The sequence below is a fragment of the Larimichthys crocea genome, chromosome XV, assembly GCF_000972845.2.
Source record: "Larimichthys crocea isolate SSNF chromosome XV, L_crocea_2.0, whole genome shotgun sequence".
NCBI lineage: Eukaryota > Metazoa > Chordata > Actinopteri > Sciaenidae > Larimichthys > Larimichthys crocea.
Window position 1 is genome coordinate 9,505,270 of NC_040025.1, and position 18,323 is coordinate 9,523,592.

The 18,323-nt window shown below is 44.1% G+C and overlaps 1 protein-coding gene across 3 annotated transcripts; it reads right to left on the reverse strand.

Annotated features, from left to right (window-relative positions):
• Positions 1-530: 530 nt before the first annotated feature.
• si:dkey-70p6.1 (Lck-interacting transmembrane adapter 1) lies at positions 531-17,764 on the reverse strand. Of its 3 annotated transcripts, none has more exons than XM_019275158.2 (7): positions 16,964-17,764; positions 8,949-9,177; positions 7,033-7,090; positions 6,803-6,881; positions 5,345-5,691; positions 2,702-2,842; positions 531-1,946 (listed from the first exon to the last, which is right to left on the reverse strand). In XM_019275158.2, the coding sequence occupies exons 2-7, from the start codon at positions 9,080-9,082 to the stop codon at positions 1,407-1,409; spliced, it is 1,299 nt and encodes a 432-aa protein (XP_019130703.1). In that variant the 5' UTR covers positions 9,083-9,177; positions 16,964-17,764; the 3' UTR covers positions 531-1,406. The 3 variants fall into 3 exon arrangements, with proteins under 3 accessions (XP_019130703.1, XP_019130611.1, XP_019130664.1); XM_019275066.2 differs by having other exon boundaries at positions 5,345-5,892; XM_019275119.2 differs by having other exon boundaries at positions 5,345-5,808; positions 16,964-17,763.
• Between the last annotated feature and the right edge of the window lie 559 nt (positions 17,765-18,323).

Genomic DNA, 18,323 nt, shown 5'->3' on the forward strand with positions numbered 1-18,323 from the left:
TCGATGGAGTGACGATGATGAGATGAGTTAATACACATCAGTTTTACTGTAGCTTTCCGAGCTGCACTATGGTGAAACCCAAGCATATATGACCACAAGGCAGGGACTATGTAGATGAAACGGTCCACAGATATGAGTGAGGACTGAGCAGAGTGAGCGGTATGCGTGTATGCATGTATGTATGGGGGGGTGCTGAGTGGTCTGTCTCCACCTTTTTAGGACTCGAACAGTTCTCTTTAGTCTTCTGTTCTGTGTAGATAAAGGATGAGAGTAAACTCTCCTCTCTGCCGCACAGAGTCCCACTTGAGCCAAAGACATCCTTTATAATCTAACTGGCTTTGTGCTCTACAGAGAAATAAAGCAACACACTTAAAAAATAAATAAATAAATAGATAAATAAATAAACAACCAACGACGATAGAGAACAAAAAAAAAACAAAAAACATTCATATAGAGGTACCACATGACAGTGCTCGACTTTTTTAAAATGTTTTTTCACTTTTTTTTGTTTGTTTTTTTAAACCTTTTTTTTTTTTTTTTTTTTAAGCATGCAACTCGTAGCAGGCAAAGTGCAGAAACAGGATCAACAAAGTAAAACACTTCATTTACAGACGGCAGTGGAGACAGTGTTCAGTCCATGTAAGATGAAACGAAACATGACGGAGGGGAGGTATCCCGTTTGTTTGTTTGTTTGTTTTTTAAAACATGATAAATGATCTAAATTAGTTGAAGCTTTTTTTTTATTATTATTTATTTATTTCTTTTAGGAGGAGGAATGCAAAATGTGTGCAATTTTTTTTTTATTATTATTATAATACTCTCATAATTGATTCTCTTGGTCCCTGAGCTTTCAAGTATTTTGATTAGTAATTCATTCCTTTTTATATCATTTAAATTCCATCCTGAATCACATCTTGACCGACTACAGGGAAGGCCTGTTTCACGACAGACTAAGTGCTACCAAAAGATTTCACACGATGCTGTGCCTTTTCCTCAAAAATAGAAGTCCTGCTAGGACCAAACCCGGGCAAACGTCTAGTTTTACCCGCTAGAATCGAGGAAGAATTTAGGCTTTTCTTTTACTTTATTGTGCTTTGCACATATGTATCAGTAAGATAGAAGTGCTACTGTTACCTACAGATTGCTCTGCAATGGTCTTGTGCTCATTTATTATTCACTACCTTTGGATTCCTTATAAGGTTTATAGATTGGACTTCAGCCCAGGTCATAACAGATCAACATTACTGCCCCAAGGCCTCAGGAGCCTGAGAAAGGCATGACGTTATGACTTGAATGTAAACAGTATGTGTGGGTGAGCATGACAGGGGCTCAGCCGTCACTCCTTGTGGTGTTAGCTCAGCTCCTTGTGTTGGAAGGATAGGGGGGGTCACAGTGCAGCCGCCGCCTCAGAGCCCTGTTACATACATCTCCATGCCGTCGTTGAAAGTGAAGATGGTGGTGGTGCTGGAGGTGGCGGAGCCCTGCTTCAGGTCGCCGATGCTCTCGTACAGGTTCTCGCCCGGTAGCAGCAGGGCTTTGGCAGGCAGGTGCTGTAACTTGGGCGTCTGCTGCGTCGGCGGCGGTGGAGGTGGTTGCTGCTGCTGCAAGGGCTGCTGGGCTTTCTTCCTCCTCGGCCGCAGGGTGGCACACGTGTTTGGGGGCCTCTCACGCTTCCAGGCGCCTCCGCCTTCCAGGTTCTCATAGGCCGGATCGCACTCCTCTGTCCCGATGGACTCATAGCAGTGGTCGTCAAGGGGCCCTCCAATTGCTTTGCCCTCCTGGAGGGCCCACGTCTGGGGTTTGACCACTACACTAAATCCCCCATCCCGGTCTCGATCCCGGTCACCACGACCCAAGGTCCGGAAGCCAGGATTGGCTGGGGGTGAACCCGGCACAGCTCTCTTCTTCTTTCCCGGTTTACACACCTTTGAGTACATTTCAGCCACCTGCAGACAAACAACACATCACTGAGATGACAGACTGTAAAAAAAAAAGGACTTAAAATAGTTCAACATAAATATGAAGCTTTAGCCGATCAGCCTGGCTCTGTGCAAAGGTGACCAACAGCAAAGTGAATAAACATATTTCCCAAAACGTTAAATTATGCCGTTAACCTTCTTTAAATATTCTGTCTGCTGCACGATAAAAAAGACTTTTAACTTGCTTCCCAAGCTGTGACTCCGATTTCCTGTCCAGGTATCCAAAAAAAGACACGGATCTCATTGCTCGATTAGAAAACCGGGTTCTTGATAAGTGCTCTGGAGCCTTTTTGAGTTCGAGGCTCTTTGAGGTGTAGAAACGAGTTCTTTAAGTCACAATTTCGGCTCTTTTGGTGCTTTAAATTTATCATTTAAAGATTCTTTGGAGTACTGATTACTGGTTCTTTGCAACAAGGTGATCTGGTTTTGATAAAAACCAACAAAGGGACAGTTTGAACACCTTCTGAACAGTCTTTTTTGTGAACCTGAAATACTTTGGGCTGCTTTTTGCTGAACGCATTGACTTACTTGTGGCTGGGTGTAGAAATTATTCTTGTGGTGCCACTTCATATTCTTCACTCAGACTGTTAAAAGAGTCTTTAAGGATTCTTGAAATACCTCCAGGACACAAGTAAGTCTGGCTCTTCGGCTCCTGATAGTAAATTTGAGTGGAACACGGAGCTTCAACGCAAAATAAACCAAACATCAGAGTCGTCTCTCACCACAGCAGCAGACGGTTGTATATTCTCCACTGTGTGAGCAGCCAGCGGTCCACCCAGGGCTTTATTTTGGTGCATGAGCATCTCCTCATCCTCTGGAGGTTTCCAAATGTACTGCTCTCCGTTGCCCATAAACATCACTTCCTATCAACAGAGCAAAAAATCACATTAAAGGGCAGAGCTCATGTAAACAAAACAAAAAAGACACAATAAAAGACACATTAACCAGTTTAAACATGCACAGAGGTGCCTTTGTGTACTTGACGGATTTCATATGGCGGTGAAATATTTTCCCTGGAAGGTGGAGCTTGTAGCGCGAGGAACCATGTGCTTATATCCAGGATGACTCAATTTCAACATGTTGCGTCATGCACAAGGAAATCAGCGGCGAACAGCCCTGCGAGCAGACTGTGTACACATGTAAGCCTGTGAACTGTGCGTGTCGCTGAACTCGGGTCACAGCAGAGAGCGTGACCTCGCTGACCTCACACGGGGCACCAAATGGTCTCCCGCTGTCACCTGGAGGGAAGCACAAAGCCTTATATCCACAGTAAAAAAAAAGCAGGCAGTCTGCCTACACTCCTGCTGCCGCGAACATATGGAGGAGGTGACACTGCTGAGAGCACAAGTATCACCAAGAACTCTCTCCCTTTCGACAAATAAACACAGCTCACTGCCCAGACTTCAGAGAAATGTCTGCAGAAGTGCTAACATATCACAACACCATGCATGATGTGGCCGAGTGCAAGGAAAACTGCAACACTGGCACAATTACAGCCGTGTAGATCCTCTGCAGCATCAACAAGAAATGTGACGGAAATACTCTCCAGATCCTGCTCGCTGTCCCCGGACTACTAAAATACACATTAATATATCGTACTGACGCTCACACCTGAAGTACAGAATGAAATCACAACGTTTGCTACTCGTGTCAATACAACCAGCAACTAAAATCACACACAAACTGACAAATTATGTAAACTAAAGCAACATTGTGCAACTTAAAATAAGAATAATTGATGATACACTGACTTGTAATACGTAACTTTAGGTTCACGGGTCAGGAGAAGTACATAACGCACACACCGCCAAGTGTTTTATTATGGAGAAAATGTTTTCTAGTTTTCCCTCTGGCAGCTTCTCCACAACAAATCTGTGATTTACAGAGTTTCCTGATGGGCAGTAAAGTAAACTGCTGCCAACTGTAGCTGCTGTTAGCTCAGTTTGTTAGCCAAGCTGCCTGGACTGTGAGCTCTGAGCACCAGGAACGTCCAGACAACGCACCAGAACCAGAGCAGGGCAACGTCACCATGCTCAGCAGAGGAAGACTGTGGCAGAGGAAGACTGTGGCAGAGGAAGCTGAGAAGATAAAACAAGGTACCTGCAGCAGCACACCTAACAGGGGCTTTAGTTTTTCTCTTTAACGCGTGGCTGCTGCTTTCAAGTCTACGGCCGTTCTAGCAGCTCTGTGAGCCTGCAGTTTGGCGGCGCTTTGGGCTAAATGTTAAGGTCATCACGCTACATTTACAGTGACAATGCTAACATGCTGATGTGAGGATGGTGACACGGGAAGCTAAGAAGAGAAGAGGAGAAAGTGGTCGAGCAAGACGCCGCCGGACAAGAGTAAAACTGGCTTTTAGTCGTCGGTGAAATAAAAGGCTGAAAGACAGACGCCGAGCTGGGCTGATTTGTTGGCTTGCCAGTTTTTGATTATAAGTAATAAAAGCATAACAGACACATGTGTACGGCTGTCCGTATTTATCACAATGGTATTGCACTGGGGGAAAAATACCAATTCCTAATCAAACTTACAGATCTGTCACTCAAACTGGACGTCTCGCTCTCTCGTACCTGCAGAAACACACCCAGTGCAGCCATGCAAGCAGCTCTGTGAGCCTGTATTTCAGTGGTGCTTTGAGCTATCGCACTCACAGTGACAATGCTCACATGCTGACACATTATTCACACAAAGTACAGCTGCGGTTAAGAATAGCTGCAGGAATCTGGTCATAAGCTAAAATACTGGATCAGCAAAGTCCGTAGGATTCATCCTCTGGGAAACATGAATGTCTTCGTGGCAGTACATCCGGTGGTTGTTGACATATTTCAAGCTGGACCAGAGTGGTTGACGGACTGACCAACACTGCCACACCAACAGCGTGGATAATAAATCGACACTTTTAGGGCCTTTCTGGGATGTCAGTGCTCGAGTGCTTCGTAAGATCTCATCTACTGCTCCGGTCAGACCTCTGGAGAAACACTAAGACCCCGACCTGGCTGTTAACTTTCTCTCCCCCTCCGCTCATCACTTCTTTCAGCCCATAAAACTGAATCCTGTTCACCTCTACGACATTACGACACGATGCTGTCCAGGCTGATCACAAAGAAGACGTGTTGTTATTGCCTTTGTTTGAGTGGCATCAGATACAAGGTCATACACTGTGTTAAGTTTTTCTGCCCTTTATCTGATGTCTCCCCATGAAAACAATATTTAATCTTCCAGATGCACGTGAGATGCACCTGAAATCGCACTTTTCTTGTGTGACTACTGCACTTTAACCTAAAAACTAACTTTAAAGCTCAAGATCTGCTCTTTGTTTTAAACAGTTTTAAATCATCAGATAGAGAAAAAGTTCCTCTACCAACCTTTGGGAATGATGGCACGTTGAAGGTATCCACGTTTCTCCGGGGCAACTTTGTGCTGTGAGGGTGTGGCGGAGGAGGGGCTGGATGTGACGGCGGGGCGTGTCGTGGAGGCGGCGCCGGCGGCTCCCCCATATCCGTCCCGCTGTCTCTCTTCTGGGGCGCCTTGTCGGCCTTCCTCAGCTTTCTGACGCAGGCGTACTCGGCCGTCTCCTGAGGGTGAGGGGGAGACATGACCTGGGCCTCGGGTTCGGGTAGCCCTCCTTCCACATCCCCGTCTGGGTCCGGGGGCGCCGGGGTATTGGCAGGAACGGCCGGAGGGGCCGGAGTGTCCGTCTGCCCGGCCCTGCCTACCATGGCGTACAGGGCATCATCAGTACGTGTGGTGGAGGAGCGTCGGCCCACTTCAGAATAAGTGTGCTCTCCGTCCTCTCCAGTCCCAGAGGGGATCTGGGGAAGCTGCCTGCCTTGAGAACGGAGGTCAGAGTTAGACCGGCAGCCGAGCAGCAGCAGAAGGTCCATGCTGGCTGGACGTTTCTTTTTAGATGCTTCTGCAAGGCACATACAGGCCACATACAGGACACCCACCATAAAACAGAATTCAAATTTACTCCATTTGTACTGGACACAAACATTTGTGAACATGAATAAATCTCCCTGACAGTAAACTGAGAGAGCTGACGTAGATGTTTTAAGAAAGTCCAAATTGACTTCATTCCACCACAGACAAATATGAAACAGGACATATGCTTATATTTCTTCAAACGCTCTCAGGCTACTGTCACAGTGCCCACAAACACAGTTCCCCGTTGACTGTCAGTGACGGAGCTCCAGGACTTTTCTTGGCTCTCTTGATTTCTATCTTTGAGAGACAGAGAGACAGAGAGAGAGATGCATGTTCAGAAATCGAGACTGAACAGTCCAGCGGAGTTCGGCTGAGCCGTAAATGTAATCTGAATTCTGTTTTAGGGTGAATTTCTCCTTAAATTTTATTCCAGAAAGGTTTTGGGGATGAATTTCAGGACTGGATCAGACAAGGAGCACATGGAGACTGATCTAAAGATCGATGCATATGTAGATGTTGTCAGTGTGTTTATGTTGTTTCTTGTGGACTCCGAGCCTGGCATCAATGGGTGAGGATGAAACCAAATGAGAACATGTTCCATTTGTGTGTTTACACGTCATGCTGTTGATATGCTGCTAAATCCTCCAATTGATTTTCCATTTCTGCCATTTCACAGACTGTATCTCCACTCTCTGTAATTTTCACGCTTTCAAACCCCCCACCCTCCAAAAAAACCCTTTCATCGGTGCCAAAAGTGCTTTGTCATGCAGCTAAAACAAGACAGGCCTCTTTAGTTCCATTTAGGAGATGAAACGTTTTTTTTCACCACGCGACATTGAGGCAGAGAAGAGTTCACAGCACACGGGACAGGATTTGTATGTGAAAGATGCACTCACTTTTGCCATTGCAGTTCATCTTGTTCATCTCAGTGTCTGATTTACTGATGGACCGCAGCTTCGACTGCCTGAGTATACCCTGACAACACACACACACACACATACATACACATATACAGGGCGGGTTAAACACTAATTAAGTCTGAAGAGGTGTCCTCTGAATGATATTGCTCCCCGGTGAGTTGAGTTGCTAAACAAAACATGGAAGCAGCGCGTCGCCTGATACCTACCATGTCCATGAGACGATGTTTTCCGCCCTCGCCGGGAACATTGTGTGTCTTCCCCTTCCTGTGGTAAACACAAACGATCTGTCACACAGGTTGACACTTACTACAGTGATGCACTCGTGTGTGTTTGTGCATGTGCAAGAGTCTGAGTCACTGTCCATGTGTGTCTGAGTCATCCTATGACTGTGCATGAAGAGTATATTTGCATGTGCAAACAGAGTCACAGATTTTTATGATATGGCTGCAGATGTAGTGCATTTTTGAGCTTTGATATAAAGCAGGTCTAGACTGTGCTCTTAATAATATTACTTACAGAGACTCAACAACTCCCACCATGAGCAAGCACTTGGCGACGGCGGTAAGGACCTTCATTTAATTTAACATTTATTTTACACTGTCGACAAATTCTAGTTGCTGAGAGCTGCTTCTTCTCTCTTACTCTGTGCTGCTTGCCACTGTTTGTAAATCACAGTTCAGTCTGCTGGATAAACTTTGCAAAGGCACAGTAACACTGATTTTTTTATGCATTATGTATTATAAAAACAGTATTCATATTGGATAACATTTAGAGTTTGCATGTTCTCCCAGTGGGTCCTCTCTGGGTATTGTGGCTTCCTCCAATGCTCCAAAGACATGCAGTTTAATTAACAGGTTAATTGGTAAGTTGAGTGTGAGTGGTTGTTTGTCTCGATGTGCTCTGTGATGAACTTGTCCATCCTTAGACCTCTCACACTAAGTCAGCTGGAATAGACTCCAGTCCCATCGTGACCCTGATGAGGATATATGTCTGTGATAGGACACTAGGATACTTTTCATGTCATTTGTTTGCAGCTATAGTTACTGGTTACATCAAATCACCCAATAAACTTCCATCCATCTATCCTCATCCTCAAGGGCCAGGAGCCTATCCCAGCTGACTTAGGGCAAGAGGCAGGGTACACCCTCAACAAGCCGCCAGTTCATCACAGGACACATAGAGACAAACAACCATTCACACTCACATTAAGACCCTTGGACTGTGGGAGGAAGACCCAGAGAGAAGCCTGGTCTGATAAACCTGATTAATATAATTAATTGTTAAAACTTAAACCAGTTGTTTGTCGTTTAGTTGGATCCCTCTGTCACGTTTTAGGTGTCTATAAGTTGTTGTGACTGAATCATTTCTCGTCTGAACCTCAAATTCAACAGGTTAGACTTCAGAAGAAGTAAAGAGTAGAGTCAAAAAATGAAGAGCACAACTTTTGACGTTTGCAGGTACGTTTAACGTGCTGCAGCCGGGCAGCTGATCAGCTATGCAACGCACTTTTCACACTGAATGTTTGGTTGGTTGGTCGATGAAGAAGCTAAGGCAAGAACAATGTTCATGTTTTTAAGTTAGAAAAGAAGAAGGGCAGCTAATGTGGTTGTTGTTTAGAATCTGTGGCTCTTGTGGTGTGTAGCAGGCTGTCGTCGATCAGCCTGATGCTGCATTCACACGGATTGAGATAGACAGCAAACCAGAAATTATTTTAGACGATGAGAACAAAAGCAGTAAAATGAGGCTCACAGTAGATGGCATTGGTGTCTAGTTGGAGCACTTTGTCACATTTAAGGTGTCTATAAGTTGTGGTGAATGACTGATTTCTTGTCTGAACTTCAGATTACACAGGTTAGACTCCAGAAAATTAGAGAAAAGTCAAAAACATGAGTAGCTGAACTTTGTTTTTTCTTCTTTCGTCTCGTTTAGATACTTGAAGGACATTTTCTGTACTTTTACTTGAGTAATATTTAAAATCCTGGAGCAGTGTCGTACTTAAGTGAAGTATCTGAGTACCTCCACTACTGTTGAGTGCATGTGTAAACATTCAAAGTCTCCTGAGAGTCTCAGTCCGTGTATGTTTTTTGGTCATACATGTTGCGCCACAGTTTCCTGCTCTCACCTCTGGCAGCCCACGCAGAGCACCACGATGAGGATCGTGACAACAAAGGCTGAGGCAGCAGCGATAGCACCCAGCAGCAGGACCTTGCCGTAGGGAGGAGCCGTGAAGTTCAGCCCGTCCTGCATGGAGGCCATGTGGGAGCGCTGGCGCTCACTTTGCTCTCACACACTCACACTCACAACCCTTACAACTCATGCACGCAGGGAAAGTGCCACGGTCTCACTGGGATCTGCGGGCACAGAGTGGCGCTTAATTACAAAATGATCTAACCTTTACAAAACATTAAGTAGGTTAACAAAACAGCGGAACCAGAAGTAAAAAATATTCATGGTGCAAAACAGCAGAAAGAAAAGTGAGAATTTGTGTCAGCAGTGAAGTGAGCAGACAGTCCGCCTCCGGCATGTGCTTCTGCTTTACCTTGTTTGAGGGATTACTGAGCTTTGTGTGTCACACTTACATACCTGCTCACCAACAAATATTTGCAGATGAGCAGCATAAAAGTCAGCTACTACTCCAATCCAACAGCTATACATTAAACCGCTGTGCTATGAGTGAAATAAAGCAGAAAACACAGTGCCAACACAAACTTCCTGTGGTTTTTAACCATTCAGACGAGAACAAACACACATATCGAGAAGGTACGATGAGTCACATAGAGGCTGAACATGCCAGCAGCAGCCAGAGTAACCTGAAGGAGACAAGTATGAAAGCGGAGCGAGCAGACAGAAACATCTTTCTCTGCTCCATGCTGCTTGCCAGACAATTTCACAGTTGGCAGTGTATAATATGTTTCAGATACACAATAAAAACACAGAGCTGTAGCAATGACAACGAAAAAAAGACCAAACAACAAGCCTGTTCTAATCTCTGTCAAATCATGCCATCTGTCTGCTGTGACAGTGTGTTTTCATGTGTGTCGCATGTCCGTCAGCAACAACAACAAGAAGACAGCCAGGAGGAAACATACCGCCAACGTTTTGTTGGACTGAGGTTTAGAAGATGATGACTGTCTCTATGTGTCTGATCTTTCGTGTGTTTACTGAGTTTATAGCTACAGATTTATACAAACTCTTCCTGACTTCTCCTCGCTAATGATCAAATCAGACACTTTGAACAATCTGCTTCAGTATTGGATTCCACATAGATCTTTTCTTTCCAGACAGAATTTAATCTTCACAGTCCAAATCACTTTAACAGTTTGTCTGTAGTCTGGTGATGCAATGTGCATCTTTTTTCTGATACTTTGCCAAAGACACGTCAAACCTGGGAAGCTCTTGATTTTCCAACCCTGACCCTCTGGGCATGAGGCTTTGTGTAGTGACTAAAAGAAATAGGATTTGCTTCCTCTGCTGGGTGGCCGGGCTCAACCTTAAAGATGCGGTGAGGAGCTCACACAACCCAGAGGGAGCTTAAAGTAGTAGAGCTGCTGCTCCTTCACGTCAAAAGGAGCCAGCTCAGGTGGTTTGGGCATCTGATTAGGACGCCCCCCTGGGCACCTTCCTTTGGAGAGTCTGCCCTGGAGACCCAGTGTGAACCCACTGGAGAGACTACATAGTCCATCTAGCCTGGGAACACTTCTGGATCCCCCAGGAGGAGCTGGAATGAGTTGCTGGGGAGAGGGATGTCTGGAACACCCCGGATAAGCAGAAGGATGGATGGATGGATGGATGGATGGATGGATGGATGGATGGATGGATGGATGGATGGATGGATGGATGCATGGATGTCAAACCTGTTTAACCCTCTGGGGTCCTATCAGTGGTTCCCACAATTGCCTTTACAATCGTGGACAATTGTTCAGACCCAAGAGGGTTAAACCTGAACATAATTTGGTGTTCATTATGCTTTAGTAACAAATCCCAGATCGATCTCATCCATTAAAATCCAGCAGAGACCAGTCAGATCTGGTCACACCTATTCCCATCTGGATTGATTCTTATTGTTATTTATTGTTTCCGTCACCCACGAGGGCTCATGTGTTATCATAAAAAAATCCTCTGGAGCCTGAAAGTTACTGACTATTATATGCTTAAAAAAGATGTGTAGGCTATAGTGTATATTTAAAAGTGCCCAGGGCGATGTTCTGGCACACATCTGAAATGTAGCACTATTTTCTCTTAATTCTGGAGTCCAGTGACTTAAAAACCACACAAAGCATTAGATACGTGTGTTTTATTGTTTTAACCATCTGGACTGTAACTGTCATGAGTCTACAGCTCTGTGAAGTACATCTGAGACCATAAAGCATAAAAGCAATGGACAAATATGCTAGATGAAAAGTCAGGGATCACCAAACTGTCCGTACAAGATTCTGACGAATAGTTTTGATGCTATTTCAGTCTGAACCAAAGTGATGGACTGACAGACAGACCAACTCTGACATCTCTGGAGTCACGCTGCTAAACAGAATAAAATGTCTGTTTGACCACAGCCGACGTGCCACAGAAGCGCTCAGAGCTAGGTTGTGAAAAGTCCCGTTCTAATGTAATTTGACACAAAACATTAGACAGACACTCTGATCTGACCTTTAGGTAAAGTGGTTGTTAAAGGATTTTTCTGAATTAAAGAATTAAAGTCCCACGGTTCACTATGTTGGATTTTTTTTTCTGCAGTAAATCTTCTGATATTTGTCTGGCAGTAGTTTTCCCCTCAGCTTGCAGGCTGAGCACCAGCAGGGGAGCTGAATATGAAGTAAACTAAAAGTGCTGTGGCCAAACAGCATGTTGTTGGAGCTGTTGAAGAGTAAGGACCACACCAGCATCCAACACGACCAATGTGACAGCTAACTGGCTATCTAACCTGTAAATTGAGGTTAGAGGCGCACTTCTGTTTGTTTGGTTGGTTGTTCAACAAGCTTGTAAGACATGTTCGTGTTTGTAAGTTAGATAAGAAGGCCACGAGATCAGGACTGTACTAAAGTATACTGTCAATGCCAATGGTAGACCGCAATGACGTCCAAACATAAAATATCCAAACTTTTTGCCCTCCTCTGCGACGGTATTTACAACCGGATCTTACGTTGCTTCTTCAACACAAGGAGAAAATATGGGCGATCTGGACGAGAAGCTAATTATTAATTAGTTATATTAAATAACAGGCACAGATTATTTTATTCAATCTATTTCACGCCTTTCTTTGTACACAATATAACTTCACCTTAAAAACATATCATGTCTTAATGTCCTGTTATTCCACTGTTTGTTTTTCCCATGACATCCAGTCTAATGTCTGTGAACGTAGCGTAACTCTGACATTAGGCTCCAGCTTTATGTAAGGTTTGATTAGCTGGAATGAAATAAGGTCTTCATCTACATAGACGGATACCAGCAGATGGTTTTCCATCGAATTACTGTACGACTATGGGGTGCCATCATGAAACCAGGACCGAGAGAGCAGGTATGTATGAAGTAACAGACGAAAAGTCACAAAGCTCAGTTGAGTTTGTGGTCTGTTATTGCTGTAACATCCCTGTAAGGACACACTTAAGTTTCATCCATGTGGAATCTTTTTTTTTCTTCTTTTGTGAATGTTTCAGTAAGTTTCCACATGATATCATCTGACTGACTTTACTTTTCTATTAAAAACAGACAGAGCGGAGACAGTTCGGGAGTTTCTTCAGCTCTGCACGGTAAAAGTTTTGCAGACTTTGTGTCATTTGCATTTCTTTTAGTAGATCTAGCTTTGAACCCAACTGTCCTCAGCATGAAAATCCAATTTGCACCAAATTTCACACACGGACGTCTCGGTGCTTCTTTGCAATGCTGCTTGTAGTTTTTACTTCTAAGTTCAGATCGTCCTGACCAGAGAACAACTGCTTTGTTTCCTAAATAAACTCCATGTTAATTACTATTAATATGCTGTTTCGGAAAGTCATATTCTGCAACACTGGATATCCAGAACAGACTTCTTTGAGTGACTGCAGCAGTGAACATGTTTTCCCAGCATGCCTATCAAAACTGTTTGGTGTTTTTTAACAGCAGCCACCAAACATGTCAAAGATTTCACAGACCGGCATTTAGTGCCACTAATTCATCCAGCAGTGCTCCGACTCTAACACAACACACGCGAGTGAGCAGTCTGAAACATTCATGTTGGATTTTTTTCTAAGAACCACATGCACCCATGAGGCAATGATAATTTAAATCATAGTTGCAACGGTGTCAGTGTAATTATATCTGTGCTGATTTGACAACAGAGCCGAGGAGCGGAGATGGAGAGGGTAATGAGAGAGAAGAAAAGGGGAAAGGTGTAGGTGTGGAGGAAAAGAAAGGAGAGAGACGAGGGGAGGAAGACGTGTGTGGGAGTCCTGTGGCAGGTGTTTGAAGACGCTGAAAGCAGATGATGAGAAGAGGCTGTCACATCTCCCAACAAGGTTTCCCGGCCTTCCTCCTCTTCCTTTTCCTTCCCCCTGTCTCAATGAGTGTGTCCATACCTCCCCACCCATTCTTCGCTCTCACCCCCCCACCCCTTGCCTCCGCCTGCGGTGTTTAGCCAGAGTGACGCCTCAACACTGCAGTGTAATCTCTGGCCCTAGAGCTGCCTCGTCAGAGCCAACCAATTGGACGTAGTGCTCGGAGCAAAAGCAAGACATGGCCCTCCCTCGGCTGCTTTTCTGCTAAACAAAGCCCCCTCTTCCTCAGCCACAGAGTGTCCCCCCCCTCTCTCTCTTCTCTCGGCTGCCTGTGGCGCTCGGTGTGCTCATTACAAACTACCAGCGAATACCTGCAGGTGCAGATTTGCCAGGTGTTGCCCTGACCGTGTATCACAGACCAGAAGCCTACTTACACAGAGAAGGGCAAGGAAACTAGAGCATCATCGATCTTTAATATGTGCATCCTTTACTGGATCCCATGCAGTGTATGGTTAATAAATCAAAGTTAAATAAAGACAAGTAAAAGTTCATTCATTACCTTTGGGATTAGTGTATGCGACCAAATATCAGCAAGTTAAGGCTGTAAGTTTGAGAGCTCCATAAGTGAGTAAGTGAACCATTGAGTTCACATTCAGGATCTAAAAAAATACAGATTGCCCTTTATTCCTTGTATAAATCTTTAATAATAAATCTCTTCTCAAGTCACATAAACTAGGACTGCTGACGATGGTTTTCATTATTGATTAATCCACCAATTATTTTTTTGATTCATCGTTTGGTCTGAAAAACACCAGAGAACGGTAAAAAATGTCCGTCAGAGTTTCCTAAAAGCCAAGAGGACGACGTCAAATTGTCTTAAAACTGAGGAATTTTCCTTGTTCTGCAAATGACTCTTTACAAACGACTGACTATCAAATAGGTGCTGATTATCTTTCTGTCGATTGATTAATCGATTAATCAGCTAATGTCGCTCTACAGGAGACAATATGTTGGAAACAGGTGAATGAATGAATGAATGAATGAATGAATGAGTGAATGAATGAGTGGATGAAAGTTTGAAAAAGCTGCAAGTGGTCGATTAACGGACTGTTTCGATGAATTGTTTAAGTAATTTTTCAAGCTAAATCGCTGAAAAAGAAGTTTCCATAGGTAAGTGTAACATCTTCTCATTGCTAGATTTTTCCAAAAAGTCCAAACTTTAAAGATACCCAGTGTACGATGGTACAGAACAGAGAAAAACAGAAAGCTGAAGCCACATAATGGATGATGTCTTTGTATGAAAAATGGCCGATTAATCAATTATCAGACTGCATTTCCTCATCTTGGATTTTAACAAATGAATTCTCTTTGGATCTGATATTCATCAAACAATACAGGAGTTGTTTCTCACAGTTTTCTGGTGTTTTACACACCAAACGATGAATCTATTAATCAAGAAAATAATCATTAGCTGACAAAAAGGACATCACCTGTTGACTTGGATCGTGCAAAACACGCTGAACGACATATTTGACTAATCATTTAGTCTATAAAATCACAGAAAACTGTAAGTTCCTAGAGTCTTCTTATTGCTTGATTTTTCCAAACAGTCTAAACTTTAAAGACATCCGGTGTACTCTGGTATAAAACAGATAATTCTCACATTGTAGAAGCTGAAGCCAGAGAATGGAGGTTTGATTTTATATGAAAAATGACTCAAACGATTAAACAATTATCAGATTGTTTACGCACAAATGTGAGAAAATAATAATTGGCTGCAGTTGTAGATGACAAAGAAAGACATCACCTGTTGACTTCCCAACAGAGGAAGTGTGAAACATTCAACCAACCAAAACAAAATATAACATTAAATGTATTTTTTTTAAAGAAAACAATTAGTTTCTGCTTACGGCGTCTGACAAGGCCACAAAGTCGAACAAGGAATTATGGTGTAATCCTCATAAAAATGCACATTTAGCCCTACAGTGTTGACATAAATACGAGTAGGGCTTTTAATTTTCTAGGAACATGCACATGTGTGTGTGTGTTTATTATTAATAATCCTGGAGCTCCTTTTTTTTTTTTTTTTTTTTTTTTTTAATAAACTGCAAACAGAGCCAGCGAGCCGGTGTGGTGGCCTCTCTGCTGAATCTGCTCAGGTTTTTGATAAAAACCACCTGGGAGTTCATGTGGAGCAGAAAAAAACCCTCACCCTCTGTGTGACACAAATAACAGCAAATGTGTGTGTGTGTGTGTGACACAGAGAGAGAGAGATGAAGGGGGGAGAGAGAGAGAGAGAGAGAGAGAGAGAGAGAGAGAGGAGGATGCTATTGTGTGAGAATGTGAATTAGGTCAAATGTTTGCTTGCAACAACGATTAACCATGCCCCTGTGAGGAAGAAAGCTCTGTCTTTATCTGTGCAACGCTGCCTCTGACACGACACGATTCAGAGCACATTAAAGAATAACTCTAACATCCTATGATCATATTTACTCACATCCTTTCCAGCTATCGCAGACATGAGAGTGAGAGGAGCTGAAAGTAAAGAAAAAAAGATGTTTTTATGCTGTGGATCCTCCATGATTGGCTTGTGTGTGCATCAGGAGTGGAGAGGAGGGGGGTGGAGGTTGTATGTATGTATGTATGTGGCTCTCATGATGGTGGCACCCACTCAGCAAGCATCAATCACACACACTGGGTGACGGCTTCCTCTGCCCTCAAACCGCTGGCCTCGCCTCTGGGGCTCTCACACCTCAAACTGCAGTGATGCTGACAACAGGTTACAAACCAAATGATGCCGGTTTGAGGAGGCATGCAAGGAGAGGAGGGGAGCGTGCAGGGTGTGAAGCAGGGGTTTTTTTTGCAAGGTGGAGGGGAGGCTAAAGGAAATGAAGAATTTCAGGCTGATGCAGTGTGCCTTTTATCATGGGTTTGTTTCATTAAGCCTGTAGCGCCTGAGATTCCTCCTTTTTTTCCTCTTCTCTAATCATCAAAGCGTTTCCGATTCATTTCCAGATCAAAGTGAGGATGGTAAAAAAGGATGTTGTGTCCCCGAGGTCAGCTGGCAACTTACACGACAAAGCCAGTTCCCCACACCCCCTATTTATGAGTAAGAGAAGGGAGGGAGGGATGGATGGATGGGGAGGGTGGATGGATGAGGATGAAGAGGAGGAGGAGGTGGAGGGAGGGAGGGGTGTGTGCAAATGTTAACGGAAGGTCTAACGTTAATTATCTTTATGCTTCGCAGTCAGGCGCAGAAAAAACGCGTGATTGGAGCCTCCGTGCGCCTTCCTCGCGTCAATTCACAGTGAAGTTCTCTGATCAATCCGCTCATTAAATCACCAAAAAAAAAAAGGCAATGCAGTAACGACTGAGGTGGGTTGCACACGTGTCTGTGTGTTAAATGTATGACCAGTGCAAATGCAAAGAGCAAGGCGCACAAAGCGGGTGAAGGCGAACATGCCCTGGATGAATAAAAAAAAGAAAAGGGGGAGGAATGCTGTGTATTAAATTGCGTTGTGTGCGGCTTATCGAGCTGTATCTATAGAACACATATGAATGATCTCTCCACCTCCTCGTCCTCCCCTCCCTCCCTCCAGCCTGTCACATAGCCACAGGCAGAGCATTGCGCTATAGCATCCCCCCCCCCCCCCCCTGTACTCACTCAGCTCGGAGATTTTGGGAGGCGCAGCGTCAACCCTGGTCGCTTCCTTCTGCTTCCACACGGACCAGGCGCTCCCCGCGAACATAATCAATCAAAGGCGATAACTTGGCTCTCTTGGTCTTCAGAAAACACGAATGCAGCATATTGCATGTGACATCCCCTCTTTTTCTTTTTTCTTTTTTTTTTGGAGCGCCCGCTGACCCCTTCTTGTGCGCCCCTATCCGCGCTCCTCTCTCTTGCTCCCCAGCCAGAAGGGAGGCTGGGAAGTGTCTGACCTGCCTATCTGCTGCTGCTGCTGCCGCCGCCGCTGTATCTCCAAATATTATCTCCAAGTGCCAGGTTTCTCCTCCACAGTCCCTCAAGCCCCCTCCATCCGTACTCGCATCCCCTCGGCTCAGCTACTGTGCTTCCATGTGACACAGGCAGAGCTGGAGACCCCCCAATTTTGAATTTGTCTTTTGATTCTAGCGTCATCCCACGGAAGGACGGGGAAGTGCGGGCGTAGTGCGTAATGAATGGGCTGAATCCGGTTTAAGAGGATTTCTCAGTCCATGATGAAGGTGCATGGAGTCCCTTTGGACACACAGGGTCCACATCACACTGTCAGATGCTTCTTTTGCGCTTGAAATATGAAATGCTTCATGTTAAAAAAATATTATTTTTAATTCAGCAGATGATGACTTCATTTGTTTGACCCATTCAAACCTGCAAGAAGAGTCAAACTGATGTTGTTATTGATCCTTGAACATGTGAAATTGCATTGGATCAATATCAGCTCATGACCCCAAACAGCCTCTAATAACCCAGTTTGACCCTTAAACCAAACACAGGTGAAATATTCTCTTTTATTTGTCTACAATATGGTTGTAAATGTTGTAAAAATATAAATATAAAAGTAGGCCAGTTGTGTCTTGTTCTTTGGCTTGTTTTAACCTTGTCACTCTCACACACCTTTCTACAAAGCTTGAACCTACCACAGCTGTACCACCACCTACTGGCGATTTCAGAGCTTCGTAGAAGAGCGACCACCTATCAGAGAGCAGGAGACGGTGTTGCTGTATGAGGGTCAATCCATGCCACAGTGAGGGAGAAACATCTGAGAGAGAGGTTTACTGAAAAGAGCCAAGAAGATGTTTGTAGTAGTAAGTTCACAAAAAGAGGGAACTGACTCAATGGATGGGTCGATTAAACTCCATCCTATAGTGATTTAAAAGCAGAGAGAAGATTCAAATCCTCAACTTTTGAGGATTTTGAACCATCATTATCAAAATGGTTACAGATTGATTATCTGTTAATCGACTTATTTTCATCTAATGAGTCGTGAACTGCACAAACCGCCCAGCCTTAATGAACTTAACTG

Coding starts and splice junctions, on each gene's coding strand:
- si:dkey-70p6.1 (XM_019275066.2), bottom strand. CDS start 9,082: ATGGCCTCCATGCAGGACGGGCTGAACTTCACGGCTCCTCCCTACGGC. Junction 7,091..8,948: donor CTCTGCGTGGGCTGCCAGAG/GTGAGAGCAGGA, acceptor TGTTTACCACAG/GAAGGGGAAGACACACAATG. Junction 6,882..7,032: donor AACATCGTCTCATGGACATG/GTAGGTATCAGG, acceptor GTGTGTTGTCAG/GGTATACTCAGGCAGTCGAA.